General features: G+C 51.7%; 11 protein-coding genes across 11 annotated transcripts; 6 read left to right on the plus strand and 5 right to left on the minus strand.

The window, feature by feature from the left end:
* Positions 1 to 137: 137 nt before the first annotated feature.
* M438DRAFT_333808 (chitin synthase, class) lies at positions 138 to 3009 on the minus strand (the record flags this gene model as incomplete). The annotated part of the gene is made up of 4 exons (XM_029903651.1): positions 138 to 1946; positions 2001 to 2362; positions 2416 to 2893; positions 2956 to 3009. 4 exons carry the CDS (start codon positions 3007 to 3009, stop codon positions 138 to 140), a joined length of 2703 nt encoding a protein of 900 aa, XP_029762051.1.
* Positions 3010 to 3981: 972 nt separating this feature from the next.
* Positions 3982 to 4749, plus strand: M438DRAFT_271128 (uncharacterized protein; the record flags this gene model as incomplete). The annotated part of the gene is made up of 2 exons (XM_029900457.1): positions 3982 to 4383; positions 4435 to 4749. Coding segments are annotated over 2 exons (717 nt in total), but the record flags the coding sequence as incomplete, so codon positions are not given.
* A 185-nt stretch (positions 4750 to 4934) lies between these two features.
* Positions 4935 to 6852, minus strand: M438DRAFT_333809 (putative D-Xylulose kinase; the record flags this gene model as incomplete). Its single annotated transcript, XM_029903652.1, has 3 exons — positions 4935 to 6682; positions 6742 to 6772; positions 6826 to 6852. 3 exons carry the CDS (start codon positions 6850 to 6852, stop codon positions 4935 to 4937), a joined length of 1806 nt encoding a protein of 601 aa, XP_029762053.1.
* A 426-nt stretch (positions 6853 to 7278) lies between these two features.
* Positions 7279 to 10376, plus strand: M438DRAFT_344299 (uncharacterized protein). The gene has a single exon (XM_029905190.1). The coding sequence runs from the start codon at positions 7578 to 7580 to the stop codon at positions 10221 to 10223; it is 2646 nt and encodes an 881-aa protein (XP_029762054.1). The 5' UTR covers positions 7279 to 7577; the 3' UTR covers positions 10224 to 10376.
* Positions 10377 to 10659: 283 nt separating this feature from the next.
* Positions 10660 to 11609, minus strand: M438DRAFT_270985 (uncharacterized protein; the record flags this gene model as incomplete). The annotated part of the gene is made up of 2 exons (XM_029900444.1): positions 10660 to 11115; positions 11187 to 11609. The coding sequence occupies 2 exons, from the start codon at positions 11607 to 11609 to the stop codon at positions 10660 to 10662; spliced, it is 879 nt and encodes a 292-aa protein (XP_029762055.1).
* A 340-nt stretch (positions 11610 to 11949) lies between these two features.
* Positions 11950 to 13444, minus strand: M438DRAFT_354011 (Septin; the record flags this gene model as incomplete). The annotated part of the gene is made up of 6 exons (XM_029906925.1): positions 11950 to 12718; positions 12778 to 12915; positions 12972 to 13059; positions 13118 to 13234; positions 13294 to 13363; positions 13433 to 13444. The coding sequence occupies 6 exons, from the start codon at positions 13442 to 13444 to the stop codon at positions 11950 to 11952; spliced, it is 1194 nt and encodes a 397-aa protein (XP_029762056.1).
* A 64-nt stretch (positions 13445 to 13508) lies between these two features.
* On the minus strand, positions 13509 to 14247 carry M438DRAFT_344301 (uncharacterized protein). Its single transcript, XM_029905191.1, has 2 exons — positions 13824 to 14247; positions 13509 to 13774 (listed from the first exon to the last, which is right to left on the minus strand). Exons 1-2 carry the CDS (start codon positions 14036 to 14038, stop codon positions 13723 to 13725), a joined length of 267 nt encoding a protein of 88 aa, XP_029762057.1. The 5' UTR covers positions 14039 to 14247; the 3' UTR covers positions 13509 to 13722.
* A 368-nt stretch (positions 14248 to 14615) lies between these two features.
* On the plus strand, positions 14616 to 16631 carry M438DRAFT_270678 (sister chromatid cohesion protein Eso1; the record flags this gene model as incomplete). Its single annotated transcript, XM_029900409.1, has 1 exon — positions 14616 to 16631. The coding sequence occupies one exon, from the start codon at positions 14616 to 14618 to the stop codon at positions 16629 to 16631; it is 2016 nt and encodes a 671-aa protein (XP_029762058.1).
* A 1234-nt stretch (positions 16632 to 17865) lies between these two features.
* On the plus strand, positions 17866 to 18747 carry M438DRAFT_373405 (aquaporin-like protein; the record flags this gene model as incomplete). Its single annotated transcript, XM_029908419.1, has 3 exons — positions 17866 to 18122; positions 18176 to 18480; positions 18536 to 18747. The coding sequence occupies 3 exons, from the start codon at positions 17866 to 17868 to the stop codon at positions 18745 to 18747; spliced, it is 774 nt and encodes a 257-aa protein (XP_029762059.1).
* A 700-nt stretch (positions 18748 to 19447) lies between these two features.
* M438DRAFT_404446 (uncharacterized protein) lies at positions 19448 to 20863 on the plus strand. The gene is made up of 2 exons (XM_029909725.1): positions 19448 to 20069; positions 20119 to 20863. Exons 1-2 carry the CDS (start codon positions 19530 to 19532, stop codon positions 20587 to 20589), a joined length of 1011 nt encoding a protein of 336 aa, XP_029762060.1. The 5' UTR covers positions 19448 to 19529; the 3' UTR covers positions 20590 to 20863.
* A 234-nt stretch (positions 20864 to 21097) lies between these two features.
* M438DRAFT_373406 (uncharacterized protein) lies at positions 21098 to 23651 on the plus strand (the record flags this gene model as incomplete). Its single annotated transcript, XM_029908420.1, has 3 exons — positions 21098 to 21573; positions 21646 to 23350; positions 23412 to 23651. The coding sequence occupies 3 exons, from the start codon at positions 21098 to 21100 to the stop codon at positions 23649 to 23651; spliced, it is 2421 nt and encodes an 806-aa protein (XP_029762061.1).
* Between the last annotated feature and the right edge of the window lie 57 nt (positions 23652 to 23708).

Consider the following 23708-nt stretch of genomic DNA (forward strand, 5'->3'; position numbering starts at 1 on the left):
CATGCGGATGGGAAAAACTGAAACAAAACATGCAGTTCCCAAAAACTCCAGGAAACAAAGATTCAGAAAGTGTCGTGTTTTCCAAATACAATCTTTTTATGCAAATGCAATAGGGCGTGAGCATGGACGTTAGATGTTTATCTGCGTGCGAAGCAACACAGCAGACCAGATTTGGCAAGGAACCAACAGCAACCGCAGAAGCGGACGAGGGCAACAATGGCGTTGGCCCAGAGCAGAGCTTGGAAGAATCTTGCAGTGCGCTTGCTAGCACCACTAGTGAAACCGAACTTATCAAAGTTATCACTGGTGATGGCGACGGCAAGGAGGGCGTTACTGAAAATCCAGAAGGTGACCAGACGAGTACGGAAACTCTTGTATGAATCCTCCAGCGACTTGCTTTCCTTGTCCTTGGGAGCAACGTAAGGCGTGAGAGCACGCTTGACAGTAGTCTCGAACTGCGAGTCGATGTCCGCTTGTGCCAGATCGACTTCCTCTATGACCGTCGCTTTACCATCTTGAGCCTTTTCTGTCTTGGCTGAAGGCAGTGCATCGGCCTTGTCGGCACCCTTGGTTCCCCAAGACACATCATGCCAGTTGCTGAAGGCGTAGACGTTGAGGATGTTGATGTACGAGCTCATGATCAGAAGGTACTGAGGGAATGAGGTGAACATATGCCAGGGGTCGAGGTACATGAAGGAAGCGACGAAGTAGAGACCGAAGGTTGCAGCCAAAGCGATAACAATGATACCGGGTCCCGTTGAAGAGAAGAAGGACTGTACAAAGTCGGAAGCACTGTCTGTATCGAAGCCTGGACCACCCGTAAAGGCGTGGACAACCAGATATAGCGCATCGACAGTGATGTAAAGCTGTACGAGGCCGAACCAGCAGAATGAGACGATGTAGGTAAACTTCGAACCCTTTGGTCTATTTCCGAGAGCCAGAATGAATTGGAGGAGGACAAATGCGAGATAGATATACTTGATGATGGTGTTGATGATAGGAGTAGCGTCATTGCCGAACGGGAAAGCCTTTTGGTTGTTGGACGAGCTGGGGGTACCGACAAGATCCATGATGACGGTAGTGGTCAACCAGTAAGAAGCGAGAGCGAACCAAGTAAGAATTTGCTGAGCGATGTTGTAGATGAGCTGGAGATGCAAGAAGAACATGCGGACAATGTTATGACCACTCTTGTACATGCGACCGAAGTGCATCAGAGAATAGATGGAGGCGGCGAAAGATCCGTTCAGCCAACGACGACGCTGACCGATGAATTCAGGAGCACTGTCGGGAACATCGGTCTCACCCTTGGAGGCCTTGACGTAGGTAAGATGCCACTTGGAACCAGCCTTTGCGACCAGCTCGAAACACAAAATACGATCCTCGGCCAAGAACATGTTTTTCTTGAAAATGTTCATGCCTTCGATACCCTTCTTACCAAGCTGTTTGGATAAGGTGTGATCACCGTGGAAGTATTGCTCAAGAGGGCGACCCATGATGGCGCGGAAACGGTAGGCAGAGAAAGCACCAGGCAAAACACTGACATATCCGAACGAACTTTCCAGCGGTTTATCCAGAATGTTGGAAATCTTGTACTCGAAGTTCTGAGCGGCGACCAGAGGATTGGTAAGGTTCTTCCAGCGAGGGCCCAACATGGCGTGAATCTCACCACAAGCACCACCAAGATCCTTGTCGTTGTAGAAAGCTTCCCACAGTGCAAGCAGGGACTTGTGGCCAGGCTTGGTTCCGGCATCGAGCAGGATACAAACTTCGGGGTTCAGGATGCGACCAAAGGCAGTGAACAGCCATCTGTGCGAGTTGATCTTCTTGCTGTTCTTCTGCTTGAGACAGAACATCATCTGCACTGGAGGCAGAGTCGTCGGGCCATCGTCGAGGGGACGGATAAGTTGCTGGTTGGCCGTGACTGAGAGCTGAGTGGTATACTCGAACTGCGAATGGTCAGTAAGCCGCCTCGTGGTAGAATTTTGAGCAAATTAACGCACAATGTGAGCAACCGTCTCGTTGCCGTCAATATCCTTCTTCATGATTCCGTCCTGGTAAATACCGATGGTTGCCAGGACGTCCAAGGTACCCTTGTCGCAAGGGTCGATACCGTCAAAGACCAAACAGACGACAATCTTCTGCCATGCCGGACCACCCTTGTTCCAGAATTCGGACTTCTTAAGGTTGACGATTTCTCGGATGTTTTGCATGACACCGTGCAGAGTACGAGCGGTCAGGACTTTGTCTTCGTTGTAGTACGTCACTGCGATCAGGAGTTCGGTGTGACGGTTGTACATGGCCGGACGAAGATTGTAACCATTCTTGAGGGTGAAGTCGTTGGGGTCGCATGTCGCCGCAGTGTCTGTACAGGTCAGCGCGTGAACTCCTTCATCTCATCCCTCGACCAATACTCACAGCGCATGTGGGTGAATTCCTCACTGCCGCTCTCAAGGTCGTTTCTGTACTTGGCCTGGACGGCATTCTGGATAGCGCTAGGCACAGGGTAGTCGGCACTCAGGACGTTGCCCTGTACCAGCTTGACCTTACGTGTGGCATTGCGCTTCAGACCACCGCCGCCAGCAGCCGGACCGCCAATTGCTGCTCTTGCTTCCCATGCTTCGGTCGATGTTGTAGCGGCACGAGATACTGGAGAACCGGCGGGCTGGTATCCCGGGTCCTCGAGGGTAGTACCTCGGTACTCGTCATAGCTGTCGTACGGAGGCACATGGTGTGTGTTGTCGGCGTAGGACTCTGTCAAGCTGTAGCCGTGGTCAAGAGGAGCCGGCGTGTGCGAGTGTGTGTCGTCGAAGGGGCCCTGGTAGGCTCCGGTAGGGTTGGTATGGAGGAGCGAGCGCTCGACCTCCTCGTCGGACTCGTGCTGGTTGTGGTACTGCTGCGGTTGCCGCCTGTCAGTCATTTTGTGGTCCATGTGTGTGGTATGGAGGAAGTTCGCACGTCGTTGTTTATGGCATCGTGGTCGTAGCCGCCTGGGACGCCATGGTAGGCCATGCTGGGCAAATTCTTGGATTACCCCTTACTGAAAGTGTGAAGCTTGGTACGGTAACACTTTGAGGAATGCAATGAAACAGAGCCTGTGACAGTAGATGGGTATCAAGTCTGCGACGAGATGGATGATGGAGGACAGAGAAGGGAAAAGTCGAAACGACAACAAAAGCTTCACTGCCAGGGCGGCCTGATGACACTCGGACAAAGGAAGTTGCACTGGTGTTGGTCCCTGAACTTGCTGCTACTCGTACACTTCTACAAATTGCGGAGATGCTCAGCTGAAACGAGAGTGCACAGCGCTTCGAAACATACGCGGCTTGGCCAATAACAATCCACTGCTCAATCAAACCTCCTCTTCCTCGAGGCCTTCTCTTACTCTCTGCATCATCCCTTTTCCACTTTCATCCTCCTTTGCCTTCATATCAATTTCTTCATTCCCCCAGTAACCCTCCACGAGTCGTGTTCCAAAAATAGTACATGGTTGTTGACGCGCTGGAAGCTGTGACCTCGACTTGGCGGCCAACGGTGTGCGAACTTGAGACAGACCCAAGCCACTCGACTTGCATGCTTGGGAGCTGTCCATCCACACTCTGCGAATCCTGTCTCTTGATCGTGTACAGACATCAATACGACCATCCACGACGTCAGCGGCATTCCAACCACCTGATTTCTGTCACATCACAAAGTAATACCGCCCTCAAGTACCGGTACTTGTACCTCGCACTCGCTTTTGCGCTTTGACCGCCTCTTGCGTATTCACTCTATGCTGTAAAAAGGGTGCATACATACCCAGCTTGCTGCGCCTCATTTACGACTTGTCGTGGGCGTCTGTAAGGACTCGGAACAGAATTTCGTCTAGTCCATCATGGGTGAACTTGTTCTGGTGTGCTGCCATGCCATTTGCACGGATTCCTTGTAAGGCTCTCATTGGTTCTCTATCCTATCGCAAGTATTCATACTCTTCGTCCTCTCCGCAGAAATCCATATGAAGAATCAAATTGGCTGCTGAAGCCTTTCCAGCGATCTGATCCCTCTACTGGGAAACCAGGCGAGCATGAAACCTTCATGTTGCATATTCAGGCAGGAGCAAGTACCCTTCGTAGAGCGGAAACTGTTCTCGTCTTCTCGGGTGCGAAGACAGAGCGGGATGCTCCTTTGAGCGAAGCTGACAGCTATCGAAATGTCCTAATGCAATGCTTCGGCGAATCCGACGTTGTACAGCGGGCAATAGCAGACGGCAGAATAGTGTGCGAAGATGCTGCAACAGACAGTTACCAGAATTTGCTCTTCTCTCTCATCAAGTATTACGAGATCAAAAGCAAGTGGCCGCAGATGATTACTGTAATCACACACAGCTTCAAGGAGGCTCGATTCCTAGTTCGTAATACGTGAATCCATTCCGGTAGACTATGATGCTAACAGCCGCAGGAGTGCCACGCAGATGCCATCCGCTGGCCTGGGGACAGAATACGCGTACAAGGGATTAATCCTCCCTTCCCTCTTTTGGAACTACGAGACGTACAGCGACTCGAGAAGCAAACTTTAGATCTCTTCGAGAAGGACCCTCACGGAGCCAATGCTCCCTTGTCAACCAAAAGGGTAGCCAGACAATGGTTGTCGGACGTTGATATACTTCGTGACATACCGAATTCGTCGGTAAGACAATCTTTAGAGTTATTGCTCAGCACTCGCGAGCGGCAGCCATTCTCAGGACCTCTGCCATGGAGTGAGGAGAGTATTTAGTCGCTCTACGCACAACACAGATCTGTGGACCCAATATACAACTTTTATTAGCGGCGGGTTCAAACTGTAGACCAGGCTAATCAAGCGCACGATGTTGTTGTCAGGGAGCTTTTGATGTAAAATGCATAAGTTTTGGTATCAAATTAAAAGCCTCGCACCTATCTTTTTAAGGATTACGGACTCAATTAGTTCTTTGCTCCTTGACCATGCTCGTTCTTCATGAAAACGCCTCCAGTGGTTGTGGCTCCCTCAGAAGTGGACTTCACAATTTCCTTCTCCATAGCAGCGAAACCCTTGAGAGCCTCGCCGTACTTCTCGAACACACCAGGACGGTAACCATCGGCAACTCTCTTGACAAAGGCGTCCTCGTCCCAGCGCTCCTCAACAAGCTGCTCGAAAGTCTGCTTGCCACGGCGCTCGCATCCCCAGACGGCCTTGTAAGCACCACCCAGAGCGCAAGCATTGCCACCAATGTCGAGCTTGTAGATACCTTCAGCTCCACCCAGCACATCACCAATGATGCGTGCGATAGCAGGGTTAGCAGAGCCACCACCAACGAGGTATACACGACGAGGCTGAGGAGGAAGCTTCTCGCCGTTGACTTCGTGGCCGGATACCAAGTTTGCGGAACGCAGACGTAGAGACAACATTTGCGACTCGACGATACCACGAGCATCGGCATCAACGCTCTGCTCTGCAGAAGTCTGGTTCAGCTTGTTCGAGGAAGAATCGTATTCGTAACGCCATTGGCCAGCGCGGACGTTGGGCACGATTTCAGGGCGAGGGAAGTAGAGACCCATACGCATGGGGTCAGAAGAGGATTTTTGGTCCATGGGAGGAGTGGAAAGGGCGATCTCGTTGAACTTGTCCCATGATCGGTCGGTCTTGTTGCCGTTGATTGCGTCACGGACGTGTTCACGGGCGAGGCCACCGTTCTTGTAGCAAAGCATGAACATGTAGAGACCAGCGGTTGTGGGATGATTCATGAAGTGGTAAGCAGGATCAGGCTTGTATTGTGGTGTGCTCATGAGGAAGGTGGTGGATGTGCCGAGGGAGACCATGGCGTCCGAGGCTTGGAGGGGGAGAGCGAGAATGGTTGCTGGGTTGTCGCCAGTCATTGGAATGACGTTGCAGTCTTGGGCAAAGCCGTAGCGCTGCGAGAAGTACTTGCTGATGTGACCGAAACTGGCACCACCATCTTCAGGTACATGACCGAGCTTGTGCTTGAGCTCAGCAACGCCGTCTTCGCCTCCTGCTACCAGAGCAAGCAGCTTCTCGTTCCATTTTCCCTCCTTGATGTGCCACAGGTTCATGCCTGTTACATCGCTGATGTCGATTGGAGCGAACTTGCCGAGGAAGACAGACGCCAGGAAAGATGACACGAGCGAAATGCGAGAAGTTTCCTTGTAGTGCTCTGGGTACTTTGCCTTGAATCGCATGATCTGAGGACCACTGAAACGGTGGTGCGCTCCACTGCCTGTCACATCGGCCAGGGTCTCAGGGCTTCCGAGCTCGGCGTCGAACTTGTCGCATTGCTTCTGAGTTGAGGAATCTTGCCAGTTGGGACTGTCGGGGTGACTGAAAGCGCCCTTACGTTCGTCCTTGTGCGCGCTGGGCTCCAATTGCTCGACCAGCGATTTCTTTGCGTCCAGGCTGGAGAGTAGGTTCTCTGCTTGTTGACTCCAGAAGACAGTTCCGTGCTGCATGCCCGCTCCGGACACACCCTTTACTCGTGAAAAGTCGAGACCATCCTCTCGTAGCCTTGAGAGTACCAGATCTACTGCCTCGAGCCACATACCCACAGGCGCATAGATTTCGCCTTCCGAGGGGTTTGTAAGGACACCCTTCTCAATGCCGTACTTTTCGCCCAAGTCGGCGTCAAAGTCGACCTTGGCTTCATGTTTGTGCTTCAATTGCGAGTCCACAATAACACCTGTAGTTCTCAGAGTCAATTGACACGTCACAAGTACTCAAAAGGTGGATTGTCCCGACCTTTCAGCTGTTGTGTGGAAAGGTCAAAGCCCTGGGATTAGAGGTCAGCAAATGGTGAAGCTGGGTTCTCAAAGACGTCCATACCAAGTACAAAGGTCCTGATTCTGCCATGATGATTGAATTGAGTGGATAGTTTGTGTGTAACTCTTGTTGCCGCCGACGACCGAGAGTCTTCTTTTCAATGATCCACAAAAGATAAGTCAGCAAGGGCAATGACTTCAACCAGACCCTTAGGTTGTGCTTCCGGGGGCGGTTAAATGTGGTGGATAAATTCAGCTTCACTTGGAAAACAACACAACTTTAGCCCCTATGGAAATTATAGAATCTGCCTTTCAACCTCACTCTACAACGCCTTTTTTTCCTATGCCTGAATGTACACAAGTATCAGTTTTCCTTCTATGGTCTGCTTGTTGAGAGCAGCATGTAAGTCAAAGGCTGGACTTGTTGAATGACGATGACGTAGCCCCGATCGCCGTGTCGCTTTTTCGACCAAGACTCCAAAGAGAGACACCGTCACCGCGAAGAAGGCACCGATCAAAACAATTAGCAAACTGCAGCGGCAACTTAGTAGCTTCTAGGCGAGTGAAACTTCCTCTTACAGTTACTAGACAGTGCCCACGACTAGGTCTTTGTCCAAGACCTGCGGTGAACCCTTTCTGTGTTTACCATCTTGGTCGCCGGCGTGTTGGCAAGAGCTATAAGTACAACGTGAAGCGTGCCTTCCCATCTCACTCCTCACTCATCCTGAGATTCTGGAAGTCAACCTCCAGCTCTCATCCCTTCCCGCTACCTCTTTTCATCCCATCACGTTTCGTGGTTTATCCCCATCGCCCATCATGGCTTCCAGAGTACTGCGAGACGTCACCAACTACAAGCAGTCTCAACTGGCAGACCGTCACGAGGCCTTTGAGAAACGCAAGGCCGAGCTCCTGAGTCAGGTTCAGGAAAGCAAGAACCCCATCCTCACACTCATCGAGGGCTTGGACAAACTCGGTCTCAAGTCGACAACTGCCGCCCCTTCGTTCGGAGGATTCCCGCTCTCTAACACCCAGTTGATGCTCAGTCAGTCCGAGTTTGATGCATCCATCCCTTCGGCTCTTCCCGCTCAGTGGCAGGCTGATCTTGAACGCCTCCTTACCATTCAGTCCAACAAGTTTGAATACACATCTTTGTTCTCATCCCTCGCCACTGAATGGGTCGACAAGCCCAACGATGCCAACCTCCTCCTCGATGCCCACTTGGGAGGCGATAGCACTGCAGATTCATCAGACACCGAAAGCTTCGAATCTGTCCAGGTTGGCCGTGAGGAAATGCATCGCCAACGTCAGGAGTGGGACTCTTTCGTCTTCACCGAACGCAAGACAGACACGGTCGCCATCGAGAAGTACCTTGCCGACATCTTCATCGAGCCCCAGCAGAAGAAGAAGGTTCGAGAGACACCATTCGAGCTCTTCCGCAATGGCTGGAAAGACCGGATGGTGGTTAGCAACCTTGATTGCACCAGCGGCGATGTCGGACTAGCCATCAAGGCTGTGCTCAAGGCCGATCTCCTCAGCGGCCGCAAGAGAGATGAACTGATCGCACTCAGTAGTGCTGGAAAAGGTGTGCTCAGCGAAGTTGCCGACGTCATCAACATGGAGCTTCAAAACCTCGGAGACTGGTCCTGGAAGCCTTCGCCGACCCCTGCTCAGATGAGAAAGCAGATCAATGGAAAGTACAGAGTCTACATGGATCCTGAAATCCACCAAGCTCTCCTTCTAGAGTACCTTGGAGTCCGATTTGCAGTTCACACCAAGCAACAGTTCGAGTCCTTCTTCCGCTCCAATGCTTGGCCGAAGTCTGCTCACAACACCATGAGTTCTCGCGATCATGCTCGTGCTGCCTTCTACCTCAGCCGCAAGCCCAGCTTCAACGAGTCTCTGCTTTACCGCCGTCGTGAACAGTTCAAGGATGACTTCTTCCTCACTCAGCTTCCTAGCTCCATCCAGGAAGGCAACCGCGACTACAACGCCCCTGATGACTCTGATGAGGAGGATTCTGAGAAGAAGTCGCCTCTTGAAGTCAAGCAGACGCTTCTTCGACTGGCTACTACTGAGCTCATGGTTCAAAGAAAGATCTACGGCAGCTTCACCCTCTGTCAGACTGACTTCAAGTGGTTCGGTCCCAGCCTCCCTCACAGCACCATTTTCACTGTGCTGGAGTTCTTGGGCATTGAGGACTCTTGGGTCGACTTCTTCAAGAAGTATTTATCCATGTCTCTCGTCTTTCCTCAGGATGGACCCAACGCCGAACCTCGCACTCGTCGTTGCGGTGTGCCTATCAGTCAAACACTCAGCGATGTATTTGGCGAGGCAATCCTGGCTTGTCTCGACTTTGCTGTCAGCAAGGCAACCAAGGGTCGCTGTCAGCTCTACCGCTTCCACGACGATGTCTGGTTCTGGGGTCAGAAGGAGGATTGCGAGCTGGCTTGGGAAACTATCAAGAAGTTCACAGCTGTCATGGGCATGGCTTTGAATGAGGAGAAGACTGGTTCAATCCATGTGAGCGACAAGGGCGAGAAGCCATCTACCATTCTCCCCAAAGGCCCTGTTCGCTGGGGTTTCTTGGTTTTGGACCCTGTCCAGGCTCGCTGGGTCGTTGACATGACCAACGTTGACCAGCACATCGCCGAGATGCGCCTGCAGTTTGCACAATGCCGCTCCGTCTTCTCCTACGTCCAAGCCTGGAACAGCTACATGGGCCGCTTCTTGGGCAACAACTTCGGACACCCAGCCAACTGCCTGGGCAGTGAACATCTCGACATGATCTTCACCACATTCAAGTACATCCAGAAAAAGCTCTTCGTCGACGATGATAAGGTCACCGGTTGCGAGGACGTCACTTCTTACCTCAAGTCAATCATTGAAGAGCGCTTCGGCACCAAGGACATCGCCAATGCCTTCCTCTATTGGCCCATCGAGCTCGGTGGCCTTGAGCTGCGCAACCCCTTCATTCCTCTCATGACCACTCGTACTAACTCGATCAAGAAGCCTTACGAACTCATCGAAGCGGCTTTTGAGTTAGACGAGGAGAAGTACGAGGAGGCAAAGCGAGCCTTTAACAAGAAAAAAATCTACGACATTCCCAGGGGCTGTGACCCGGAGAAGTTCTTCTCCTTCGAGGAATTCGTGCGCTTCCGTGAGGAGACTTCTAGCTCACTCAAGGATGCATACGTCGAGCTATTGGAGTCGCCTATGGTTGAAGGCCTCGAGTACACCCGCTTCATGGAGTTTGCCGTCAACACTCTTCCTCGCGAGTTCCGCGGCTCGAAGCAGATCAAGCCTTCGTACAACCTCATGGATGTGTACTGGCAGTGGACCGTTCAACTCTACGCAGCTGAAGCCATGGAGAGATTCGGCGGCCTGGGTTTGGGCGAGAAGGAGATGTTGCCAGTTGAGTTGGTCAACCTTTTGAGAAGCGAGAAAGTTCGTTGGCAGGGATGATGGGTGATGTTGTATCACACAGATGTGGATGAAGTCGGATACGAGGAACCAGTATCATATGAGAAGCGCAAGCAGCGCCACAACAAGCATGAATTAACGCCAGCATGAGTAACGAAGGCATGATAAACAAAGGCATGAATAGCATTATTAGATAACAGCTTTCAGAAGCATCAATGAGAAACTCTACAATTATATCTTCCGGTCCAAGCCTATCTTTGAGCCAGCTTGCATCTAAAAGCAAACAATTTCTTGAGGGCGTCCATTTGGGAGTGATTGCTGGCTCGGAATTCCAGTTGTCATGACCTTGCTCGAAGCACTTTCGTGAATTGTAACAGCTAAATCAAGACGACAAGCTTTGGACGAGATGCGATGATATTCAAACATATCTTTGGCCTGAGAGATGCCGAAAATGTCTGTTGGTCACTCTAGACACTTATCAGAAAACAGCCTCCTCATCACTCAAAAAATTCTTCCTGATCTGCTCAATTTGCTCCCCACTCAATCCAACAACCTCCCTCACATACCCCTCCGCGCCACCATAAACCTCCTTCATCATTTCGATAGTCGCAGCCATCTTCTCCGGCTGTGCGGAAATCATATTCTTCACTCCCTCCTCATTGCCAACTAATGCCGGGTTCTTGAGCAGGCGTTCTGTGAATAGAGGGACTAAATGCTGTAGTCCGGTGTCGGTGAGGGAGTATTCTTTTGCTACCGTGGTGGCGGGGACGGAGCAGAGGAGGTACAGGATCGCGCAGATGACGCCGGTGCGGTCTTTGCCTGCTGTGCAGTGGATTATACAGGGCGAAGGGTTAGGTTGAGCGAGGTGGGTGAGAATGGTTCTGTATGCAGTAGGGCCATTCGCCATGATATCTGCGTATGCTTTTACGAATCCCTGTATACCTCAATCAGTATATCCTTCTTCTACTCTCGCTGACTAGAAGCAGGGGTGGAAATACAACATACCTCGCTCCCCTTCTTAGCATAATTCTGAAACCTGATGGCGACCTGATCGGGACCATAATCCGTGTTTCGGAATACCGGACACCATATCCTTTCAATTTCCCCTTCAGGGACGGCTTCATCACTACCTTCGGGCTTGGTGGTGAACACCTCCTTCTCAACTTCAACACCCTGCCATTCCGGACCTTGCTTGTGGATTTCGGGTATACTGCGGAGATCGAATACCTTCTTCACTCCTAGCTCTTTCAGTTTGGCGAGTCCTTCTGGTTGCACTTTGCTCGGGTCGGCGGCGCGGAAGACGAGACCTCGGCGGATTGAGTGCTTGTCGGTGGTGCTGTAGCCGCCAATGTCGCGGAAGTTGGCGATGCCTGTTACATTTACGAATGGTGGGGGCAGCTCGGGTGCCTTGTCGAATAGTTCGGCCATGATGGATGTGTGTATTGTGTGTGTATATACTCGGGTACATGTGGCATCATCGAACACCTGCGTGGTTGGAGACGCCAAGAATCACATGCTTTGGCTATTTGTCCATTCTTGCGATGCCATTCGAATAATGGTAGTAGTATGTAATTTAAGACGTGCTTTTGAAGATGGTATTACAGACTAAAGGTAGGCCATTTTTGAATACAGCGATATCGGGGGGAATACTTTGCGCAACCAAGAGAGAAGGAACAACGAAACAAAATGCGGACTCTTCCCGCGAGTCCTCACAACACAAAAGCCACTGCTTGACTGACACTGGATATCATCTGCTTTTGTAGAATTCTTAGGCGGCGCCGGCCTCGGTCGACTCGGTGTCGTTGACGCTGAGCGCGGCGCTCTGTTCTCTGTGCATGCGGGCCTCAATCTCGCGCAACTGGCTCTCTCTGGCCAACAGCTCCTGTCGCTTCTCGTTGATCTCGCGCTGCACCTTGAGCTCAATCTCCTTGAGCTTCTCTTCTTCGCGACGCAGCTGCTCCTCCTTAAGGCGGACTGATTGTGAGGCCAGGTCTTCCGGAGCGAGTGAGTGATCGCTGCCGATTGCGTTAGTTGCTAAAGATAAAGATGCTATGTCCTGAGTCACATACGCAGTAGCACCGCCCTCGACGCTCTTGCTGAGCTTCTCCGTGCGGTAGTTTTCGTAGAGGAAGTCGTGTGTAATCTCTTTCAAGTCGGCCAAATGGCTGTGGAGCAGGGCGCTTCTAATGGCCAGGAAGTCGCTGTGGCGCGGGTTGTCCACCTCGACGAGACCCCAAGGGTATTGGCGAGCTCTGACGACACGACCTCCGATCTCGACAGTGTCCTCTGATCCGACGATAGCGAATGGCATGAGGCCACGCAGCTCGGCGTTCTCCTCGACTGTGTCCTCATCATCCTCCTCGATGTCGTAAGGGAAGTTGTAGACGGGGATGCGGTAGTGCTCAATGTCCTCCATGACGAGCTTCTTGGTCTCGGCGAGCTCGGCGGGGGTAAGGGAGTCGGCCTTTCCGATTACGGGGATGACGTTGACGCGAGGCGACAGGCGCTTCATGAGTTCGATGTCGAGTTCACGGAGACTGGTGGGGCAATGTCAGAAGTGTATCAGTAGATCGGGCGAGTGGATGAGAGTGCATACCCGTGACCGGTGGGTGTGATAAAGTAGAGCAAGACGTGGACACGGTTGTCGCGGAATCTGGGGTTACGCTTGATACGGGACTCCTCAGCCAGAATGTCGTCGTACTGGCGCTCGAGGTAGCCAACGATTTCGCCAAAGCTACGTATGCGTGTCAGTACGGAGCGTCGGAGCTGACGGGTACAAGGGCTGCGCACCTTGATTCATTGTCGACTTGGTCGCCAAAGCCAGGGGTATCGACAACGGTCAACGAGATACGGGTACCCTCCTCATCGAGTTCGAGCTCTGTAGATGAATATGAGCATCGTGGTAGTGGCGAGGACAGCTTATCAGAATATCGTACCAACGGTGACGGGCTTTATTTGGACACCGCCCTCGACGTGTGCATTGGCGGGATCGTCTTGCTCAACACCAGACAGAACGCTCTTGCCGCAGAGTGTGTTGACGAAGGTGGTGCGACCTGGGGCGCCATTGGTTAGTCGATGGATTGGGCGGTCGTCGAGGCGGATGTCATCTCACCAGTGCCTGATGCACCGCAGACCATGATGCAGAACTGGATTCCCTTCTTCACATTCTTCTTGCGCCTGATCTGTGGCTGTGTCAGTGGGCGCCATTAGACAGGTGGGTAGCAGCGACGTCGAGGTTGGAGCGCACGTACGTAGGAAGACATCATGTATCGAGTGTGTGGATCAAGGTGACTGGTTGGCGACAAGGAATTGGGGTGAACGAGTGTGGTGGATGCGGCCTGTGTCGATGGGATGAATTGCTGTCGGGGTGCTTGACAAGGTATGGGGGAGGTGCAGGCCAGCAAAGGGGGATCCGAGACCCTTGGTCTGTGCCTTCCACCACCACTTCCATCTGCCAAGATCATGGGGCATAGCATTTATACATCCTTCATCTGTCTACCATTACAATTCCTGCTGCCATTGACCTCAGATCCTGCTCGGTCTACTTCTTCTCCTTCTTCTCATCCTTGCCTCGCTTCGAATATAGCTCCTCACTGTTGTTTATCAGTCTTGATCTCCGAGACAACAGGTGAACCAACTCACGTCTTCTGACCCTTGGTAATCTGCTTGCCTTCAAGTCGCTCGAGAGACTCTTCGATCAATCCAATGTGACCTCTCAATGTACCTTCGAGTTCGTCCATTCGTGCTTCGTGCTCTTCGAGGTTGTAAATGTGATGGCTTCGGAGATGATATGTTGCTCCGCCAATTGCGAATAGGTTGGCCAGTCCCATGAGGAAAGTGGGCGAGCGGAGTGACATTTTGGTTGAGAGAGAGTTGATCAAGCTGGGGCTAATTTTGGGAACAGGTTGGACAGGTTTTCAAATTGGAAGGAAACAATGAGGGTGTTGTTGATTTGATTGCGACTTCCACATTTGTTAAAGAGAGACCAGCTTCTTGATGACGTCGTGGACATGTTCGAAGCCCAGCTAAACTCTCTCGTGCTTCAGAAATGGTTCATCGAGAACGAACAGATATTTTGGTTTCTTTAACTCATTGTATGCTTGAAACGCACATAGATCATTGTAGATGGTACACGAACGTCTAGTTGGCAGAGCATCTGGTGAATATTAAAATAGCCAAGACGAATCTTGACATTAGCAGCGCGTTTCGCGTCTATAACCTCCGAGAAATATTTGGCATTGTCTACTTTTCCAACCATACGGGATCTGTCGCCAGCTGCTATCGTAATACCTCTTACAGTACAGTCTGAAGTCCAAGTCCGAGGCACTGGGATCAAACAAGGCCATCTCTATCAGCCTCCCTCTCTGCCACTTTACGCGTGACGCGGGTCACTCACCCCTATGGACTGAAAATAGTTCACGACCGAAGGCTGACATGTCTTCACCCAATTTTCTCGAGTCCTCGCCTGTATCATTGAGCTCACAGCGTCGCCGCAAGTCCGCCTTCACATACCGACAGCTAGCTCAGCTCGCCGCCTCTGCCACATCATGCCCTCTACGCGTCATCGCCCACATCGATCTCGATGCCTTCTACGCTCAGTGTGAGATGGTCCGCCTGGATATCCCTCCGGATAAGCCGCTTGCCGTTCAACAGTGGCAAGGTCTCATCGCAATCAACTATCCGGCACGAGCTTTCGGCCTCAATCGACATGTTACAATCACCGAGGCAATTAAGCAATGTCCAGATCTGATTATGCAACATGTAGCGACATGGAAAGAAGGAGACGAGAAATGGGCATATCATGAAGATTCTTTCAGGAACATGGCTACACACAAGGTCAGTCTGGACCCATACAGGCTGGAGAGCAGAAGGATCTTAGCTTGCATCAAGGACCATCTTCCAGCCGCTCCAATATCCAAGGTGGAGAAGGCCAGCATTGATGAAGTCTTTTTGGATTTATCTACCCACGTACATGGCATCATGCTCGAGAGATTTCCAGAGTTGAAGGGACCACCACCATATGACGATCCTACGGAACAGCTACCAAGACCGCCTACTACCGCTCTCGAGTGGGACACGGATGCCTTGGTCGACTTGGACTCTACAGAAACAGAAGACGATGACCCTGACTGGGACGATGTTGCTATGGTCATCGCTTCCGAGATCGTGCGAGGTGTTCGAGCCAAGATTTACGAAGTGTTGAAATACACTTGTTCAGCCGGAGTTGCACGAAACAAAATGCTCGCAAAACTCGGCTCTGCCCACAAAAAGCCAAATCAACAGACTATCATTCGTAATCGCGCTGTACATCACTTCTTGAGCGACTTCAAGTTTACCAAGATCAGAAATCTGGGCGGCAAGCTCGGCGATGAAATTGTCGCAGCGTTCAGTACCGACACCGTCAAGGATTTGCTTGAGGTTCCCGTCGAGCAGCTGAAAAAGAAAATAGGTGACGATACTGGTACATGGCTCTACAGCATCATCCGTGGAGAGGACCACAGTGAAGTCAACCCGCGAACTCAGATAAAATCAATGCTCAGCGCGAAGTCCTTCCGACCTTCTATCAATGCTTTGGATTCAGCTGTAAGGTGGATCCGTATCTTTGTCGCTGATATCTTCTCGCGGCTTGTTGAAGAAGGTGTCTTGGAGAACAAGAGAAGGCCAAAGACACTGAATTTGTATCACAGACAAGGCGCACAAACCAGGAGTAAGTCGGCTTCCATACCCATGGGAAGGACTATGGATGAGACTCTACTGTTTGACATAGCCAAGGGACTGCTTGCGCAAGTCATTGCAGAAGGAAGAGCATGGCCGTGTGCAAATCTATCGTTGAGTGTTAGCGGCTTTGAAGAGGGTGTGACTGGAAACAAAGGGATTGGCGGGTTTCTGCTGAGAGGAGACGAAGCAAAAGCAATATCAGCTGCTCTCAGAGAGCCATCAGAAACGCGGAACCCAGAGACACCCCCTCCAAACAAACGAAGACGGGTCGAGGAAAGTGGTATACAGCGGTTTTTCGGAGCTAGGCATGAAAGCTCGGGTGGTATTTCAGAAAGAGAGGAGCAAGACAACGGTATGGGAGATGAGACAGGAGAAGCTCAAAGCCCCTTTGATGTCCCTCCATCCGCTCAGGGAGCTTCAGCCGACATGTTCAAATCACATGAAGAGGAGCAAGCCGAGCATCCAGACCACGACACTAGTCGCTATACCTGCCCTCGATGTAATAGCTCTTTACTGGTCACGGAACAAGGCGAGCATGACGACTGGCACTTTGCCAAGGACCTTGCGGCTGACCTCGCAGCGGAGGAGAGAGCGAATGCAGCAGGGCAAGAACAAAGTCGTCCTCCAAGTACGAGTACGAAACCGTCCACCCAACCCAAGAGCAAAGGGCGAGGAAGACCTCCGAATGTAGTAAAGGCGGAGAAAGGGCAGAAGAAGTTGCAGTTTGGTTAATATCGAGAGCCAGATTCTAGAACAGCGGGAGTGCTTTCAAGCAATTCAGATCAAACCCAACTTCCAGGTTCTCGGACTCGAATCCGCCATCATTGACCAAGCACACTTGACTTTTGCGAGTCGCTGCAAATTGCAAACGCATGCGATATTATTTTCTAGTGCAGATTGCTTGTGATCGGAGACAGATCGCAGAACGAGAAACAAATCGCGGAGTTGAGCCTCCTTTGACGTCACACACGCCAGCCTTCGCGTATGGGCATCCTGCAGAACGCGCTCATCGACAAAAACGACTTTACTCCTGTCAATATCACGCCTATGCTATGAATTCTACGGTAGCGATACGTGTCGGTACGGTGGTACTGTGGACATTACTCATACGACTTGTGATTCTGACCCACAGCTCACGCGAAAGTGACGGATGAGATGGCAGCTACGAGACAACATCTCGAGCTCCCCAAAAGTGCTCTCCTAAATCGATACAAAGCTACATTGTCCGGACAAAAATAGGAGTAAATCTTGACGGTGATAGAGTTGCAGATGAACAAGATGATTTGATGCTCACGAACTTCCGTGGAGCTTTTCCCTGCCGGTTTGTCCGAGGGAGAATGTTAAAACCAAGATTCCAACAACAATCGTCAACTGTATTTTCGTCTCCAGACCACAACCAGCACCGAATTCATTTTGCGATGGTTTCGACGAGCACCGGCCGTCGCGAATCGCGTGAGCTCCTTGGGACGGGTTGTTTCATGCAGGGATGATCGTTTACTATCCACTGACGACATAACATAAGCCTTGCACGTACCGCCAGCGGCCAGATTTTGCTGAGTTCACAACCACAAGTTCCTCAAAGGGCGGAAGGATGTTGTTGAAACGCGCTCAGCCACAAGGGCTTTCCAGTGGAGCTACGGGAAAGTGTACAGGGTTTCCCAGCCCTTTCGTTTGGAAACGGTGCGGGAAGCACCCAATTCTGTCCCGTCTACGAGCACCTCAGCAAAATGACTGAAATCTCTCCTTACGGACCCTTCTCCAGCAACGTCATGCTGCTGCTGGAGCGGGAGTCCTCCACAGGACCTCGTCACGTAAAAATCATCTCCTGTCGGTGGTCATCTTATATCTTTCTCGTTCGCCCAGTGTCTCGAAACCGTGCTTCCTGACCCCGACCTTTTCGTGATTAGTCTCGTACTATCAATTCGTCAAGATGCCTCACAACATTATCGAGAAGCCCTTCGAGCACATGACTGGTGACAGACATGTAGGAAACACCGTCAAGAATCATTTCATCGCTGCCACTGGAGAGTTTGTCGGCACCTTCTTCTTTCTCTTCTTCGCCTTTGCTTGCCAACTTATGGCCTTTAATCAAGCCCCGAACAAAGCACCCAATGGCAGTGTCAGTTCCTCGACAGTCGTCTACATAGCCCTAGGATATGGCATGTCACTCTTGGTCGCAGTTTGGATCCTTTTCAGAATTAGTGGTGGTCTTTTCAACCCAGCGTAAGTAAGGCTTGTATGACAAGTACGAGTCCAATCGCTAATAACTGAATCAGAGTCACATTCGGCATGGTCCTTGCTGGTCAACTACCATGGGTTAGAGGTCTGGTTCTTTTCCCTGCTCAAATTCTCGGAGGCGTCGTCGCGGCTGCTTTGGTGAGCTGTATGCTTCCGGGCGATATTGCGGCCACCCGTACTGTTCTGGCTCCTGGAATGTCTCACGCACAAGGCCTCTTCTTCGAGATGTTCTTGACATCATTCCTTGTCTTTACTGTTCTCATGCTCGCGGCTGAGAAGTCCAAAACGACCTTCCTTGCTCCGATTGGTATTGGATTGGCTCTTTTCGTTGCTGAGCTCGCAGGTAAGCCTTGATTACTGTTCTTCATGTCCAGCAGCGGTCACTAACACAGGTATAGGCGTCTACTATACTGGAGGCAGTTTGAATCCCGCACGCTCTTTTGGACCTTGTGTTGCTGCCGCGAACTTCAACGGAGGACATTACGTTTATTGGATAGGTCCGCTTCTAGGTGGTGCACTCGCCGCTGGCTACTATCGCTTCTGCAAATTTTTCCGGTACGAGGAAGCTAACCCTGATCAAGACCATGCTGGTGCAGACGAGGTCGTCTAAATCTTCTAAAATTTGCACTATACCATACCGCTTCTGCAATTTCTTCCGGCACGAGGAAGCTAACCCTGATCAAGACCATGCTGGTGCAGACGAGGTCGTCTAAAAGTCTATACTAGTGGTGGTGGTGGTTTGGGGGTAAACCCACCCAAAATTGGGTTGGGCTTCGCCCAACATCCACTATAAAGCGAACACGTTCGTGCTGTGCATCAGGGCCCTCACACTAAGAACCAGTAACATGGGATACATTGGCTATGGAAAACAAGCATGGAGTTTGGGTGTTTACGATCGAGCGACGTGCATTGAGGTCTGTGGTTGATTACAACCCGGACAGACATCACTACCAGATGGAACGAATTTATGAATAGCATTAATAGACATTTTCTACCAGACAAATATGTTCCTTGCTTCCATTGCGCAACTTTAACCATAGTTTTGAACGTGTTAGCAGAAGCATGGTGAGAGGGCTTGTGGCCGCTCGTCTTCCTTGCTTTCCCCAGCACCCTGACCTGAACTTCTGGACCATCTCACAACAACCACATCGTCGAACCGTGGCTTATTACGCATCAATCATTGCGCCGATATCCGTTTCATCACATACATAATCTACCTTCATCTCAAATTCCGCTTTACGCCTGAGTTGGCAGATTGACGACATTGACATCAATCGCAAACCCGATCATTCATCAGCAAACACTATCCGGAACATCAAAGCAACTGCAGACAAACAAACGAGTGGACACCGACTGCACCCCTCACTGTCCCGATCGATTGATTGGTGAACAATGGAGCAGCCGGAAAACCTTTACATCTACAACAAATTCGCCCACTATCAACTCTTGCACTGTGCCCGACTCAAGATACCATTACGCTACTCATTCTTACTTCCATCAACGATCGAGAAGCACGATATGGCGGATCTTGTGGCAATTCTCGGCTCAGACAGATTCCCACCCATCTTCAATGCTCTCACGGCGCAACTTCCTATCCGAGATATCGTCGCACTCACTCGCACCTGCCGTGCACTCAACCCTCTTTACCGAAGAATGATGAACAAAAATGCTTGGGACATCAACACCCGACTACAGAAGTTCGTGAAAGATCCAGTCGCATTCAGGCAAAGACTGGCCGAGCTCGATGGCATCATCTCTGGAGGGTTTGCTCTTCAATTCATGGATCGGGTGAATTGGAAAGGTTCCGATCTTGATGTGTGCGTGCAGGTTGGCGACAAGGCGAACGAGTTCTGCCGCTACATGGAGGAGGTCGAAGGATATGATCTCGCTTCTCGCAAGGCTGGATCGTACCAATGGACGCATGTCGCCATGGTAAGACGAGAATCTGCCCGTCTTGAACTCCACTAAGTCTGTTCGATAGGTGCATCAGTACGACAAGGAAGTCAATGGCGAGTTCGTCAGACTCGAGATCATATTGACAGTCAACCATCCCATCCATTCTACCCTCTCAACCTACACAACAGCGCTTACCAATGTCATCACCGGCAGCCACGCTTTCAGCATCTTTCCCAACGCCACCTTCATCAAACGCAGGACATACCCCACCCGCATTCCAGACTACTTCAACACCATCGTCCTCGGATCGAAGTACCTAGACAGAGGGTGGTATATTGACCATCGGATGCCAAAAGAGAAGATGACGACAGAAGAGCTGGACCTAGGAGAACGTCGCATCGGCGACAAGCATACTTGGAAGATAGCACTGTCGCCGATCTCAGATGAGGCCGCAGACCGAGCAGAGGGAGCCGTTGATGGGCTTAGATTCGAAGTCAAGAAGTGCCTGGACCTTGGAGACGATGTGGAGTGGTTGGGCGTGGTAGCTACACAGTGAGAGAAGCATACTACTGAGACGAACAACCCGATGGTACTCTAATAAGGAAAGGCTGCATATGCAGGGCCAAGGGTAGGCATATTGCAGGCAAGCCTCACGGCTCAAAGTAAATGATCGGATCGATAGGGTCAAGTTAGTTGCTCGATAGGGGAACAAAGCAAAAGGACGATTAAAAGAGGACAGATGGCGCACAGCAGACGAAGAGGCACAAGAACACGTGGAAGTACACGACCTCCTGTTAAGTACTCGAGCAAGTAAATGTTGAGTGTTGGTGACGTCTTGACCTCGATTGGTAGGGCAGTGGTCGAAACGAATTGACAGGACATGACAGGAGAAGATTAAGGAGGACCAAGCGTCCTTGGGCGAGCCGTGATTTCTTGACGAGTTGGTGCAGCCCAAGTCAGCGGTACGGGTACTTTTAACCTTGGGTGTAAACAAATCGGAGCTTCCTCTAATTGAGAGGCTAGACGGCCGCAGAGCAGGACTCTACTTGACGACTTTCGACAAAATGCCAGGTCTCAGAGCGGCTTTCAAAGGACTCTTGAAGCGGTCGCATAGCACGGGCAGCTCCTCGGCAGAAGCCCAGCCGCCGGTGCAAGCCTCTGCCTCTGCGGTAGCGGTAGGCAGCCCAAGCAGAAGCAGCTCTCGTCAATCATCTCCGCATATCCCTCTCAAGAGCCCGTCCAAGTTTAGTGTCCAGGACAGCATCCGAGAGGAAGAGGCCGACGATCACTTCCACGACGCTGCCGAGACGAGTCCGCGCCCGCCGACTCTTCGTCCTGCCAGCAACAGCAACAGCGCCAGCACCGCCGCTGCTCCTCCGACACCCGGCGCCCGTGCTCCAGACATTGATCAGCCAACCGTCGACCTCGACGACGACGACGCGACCAACCAAGACCGACATGGGATATCGAGCCACTCAGACAAGCCATCCCTAACTCTGCAGTGTGCCACGCCCGAAGCCGGCAAGCACATCGACGCCGAGTATGTTGCCCTGTTGCCCTACCTCATTGCCTAAATTGTGCGCGCCCGACACTGACAAGATACTGCCATCAGACTCCGCAGCCTCCGTCCTCAATCTGTCCACTCCCGTCCTCACTCTCCACTATCCATACGCGCGCAGCCGTCCCCATCTCTTCCGTCGTTGCCGCCTCCTCCGCCCAAACGTCCATCTGAGAACACAGTCCGCCGACAGTCCCTCTTAACCGGCGCCAACGCTCCTATCATTCGTGCTCTACTCAGCCCCACCACCGTTTCTCAATTCCCGCTACCTCCTTCAACCCCTCCGGCTACCATTGAAGCCTCGGACTACTTTGTTGACGCTCCCGTCCCTAAACTTCCAAATATTGCTAGCATGTTGACTCGAAAAGTATGGGTCAAAAGGCCCAATGCCTCTCCCACAATGGTCACTGTGCGCGAGGATGACCTTGTTGATGATGTACGAGATCTTGTTATGAGAAAATACGGCAATTCTTTGGGCAGAAGTTACGACTCGCCAGACCTTGTCCTGCGCATCGTCAGTAGACTCGACGAGACCGGCAAGCGTGGCCCGGAGCGCATTCTTGGTCCAGATGAAGACATTTGTCGCACACTGGACTCATATTATACTGGCGGCCAAACCGCTGAAGAGGCTCTCCTCATCGAAACCCCTCCACGCCGTACACCCCGCCCTTCGCCTCGAATCTACCATGGTGCATCATACGCCGCTCTAGACGACTACCGTCCTGCCGAGACAGGAAGCGACTACTTCCCTCCTATGCCAGCCGTCCAGCTCCCAACAAATGTCCCCGGCCAACCTCCAGTGCAGCAGACACTGCACCCGGAGCCGCCGCGCTCAATAGCCGTCTTGAACACTGGTCAAATTCCTGTCCTGCCGTCGCCGGGTAGTGCCCGCCGTCACCGCGATCCTCGTGACCCTCGTCCCAAGTTCAACCGCCAACACACCTCATCTCCCACCATCATGACACACAACCCTCCACCTACAACCATGCCTCTCAATGCATCCAACCTCGCTGTTTCTCAACACATGCCTTCAATTCGCCAGGGCCGTCCAAGAGTTGGCTCCACCGCTTCCGAACAACAAGGCCATGCTATCCCGGCTGCGCCCCCTCTCCCAACACCTCCTGCTGCTGAGGCCGCTCCCACAGCTCACCCCGGCAGTTCACCGCCTACTCCTGCTTCTCAGAGTCAAAGCACCCTGAAGCCTGCTCGCCCTCGTCGCCAAAGAAAGCTCACACCTACAGACGGCACAGCCACTGTCAAATCTCCCAACAATGGCGCCAAAACTACGCTGCCCCCTTCTCTGCTCGATGGTGCAGTCCCTCCTATCAATGTGTTGATTGTCGAGGACAACATTATCAACTTAAGACTTCTGGAGGCGTTTATGAAGCGTTTGAAGGTCAGATGGAGCACCGCGTTGAACGGTCAGATCGCTGTCAACAAATGGCGAACTGGTGGCTTCCATCTGGTTTTGATGGATATTCAAATGCCCATCATGAGCGGTCTGGAAGCAACAAAAGAAATTCGTCGACTCGAAAGAGTCAACGGAATTGGTGTCTTCAGCACCGCTGCTCCTGAACCGTATACCGGCGAGAACGGAGAGGAACAGGACGAAGCTCAGAAGGAGAGAGAGGACGACAGGCTGGTCTCAGATGGTGGTCTTTTCAAGAGTCCGGTCATCATTGTTGCCCTCACTGCAAGTTCTTTGCAAAGTGACAGACATGAAGCTCTCGCCGCTGGTTGCAACGATTTCTTGACAAAGGTAAGTTTATGACGCTCTCTGGAAGATGTACCTACACAGACATGCTAACAACACTCCACAGCCTGTTAACTTCGTATGGCTTGAACGTAAGGTCAAGGAATGGGGCTGCATGCAAGCTCTTATCGACTTTGACGGCTGGCGCAAGTGGAAAGACTTTGATGCCGATAAGGCGGCAAAAGAGAAGAAGGCTAAGCGCCTTTCACGAGCCAGCGCAGAAGGACCCCCTAGATCACCTCGCCCTGGAGCAGCGACGGAAACATCAGCACAAAACAATGGGGAAGCGACGAACGAAGCCGCATAGAATTCCCCATCTCACCACGAAACACCCCTTCTCATAACGCATTTCCCACCATGGACG

Source organism: Aureobasidium pullulans, assembly GCF_000721785.1.
Source record: "Aureobasidium pullulans EXF-150 unplaced genomic scaffold scaffold_6, whole genome shotgun sequence".
Lineage (NCBI taxonomy): Eukaryota > Fungi > Ascomycota > Dothideomycetes > Dothideales > Saccotheciaceae > Aureobasidium > Aureobasidium pullulans.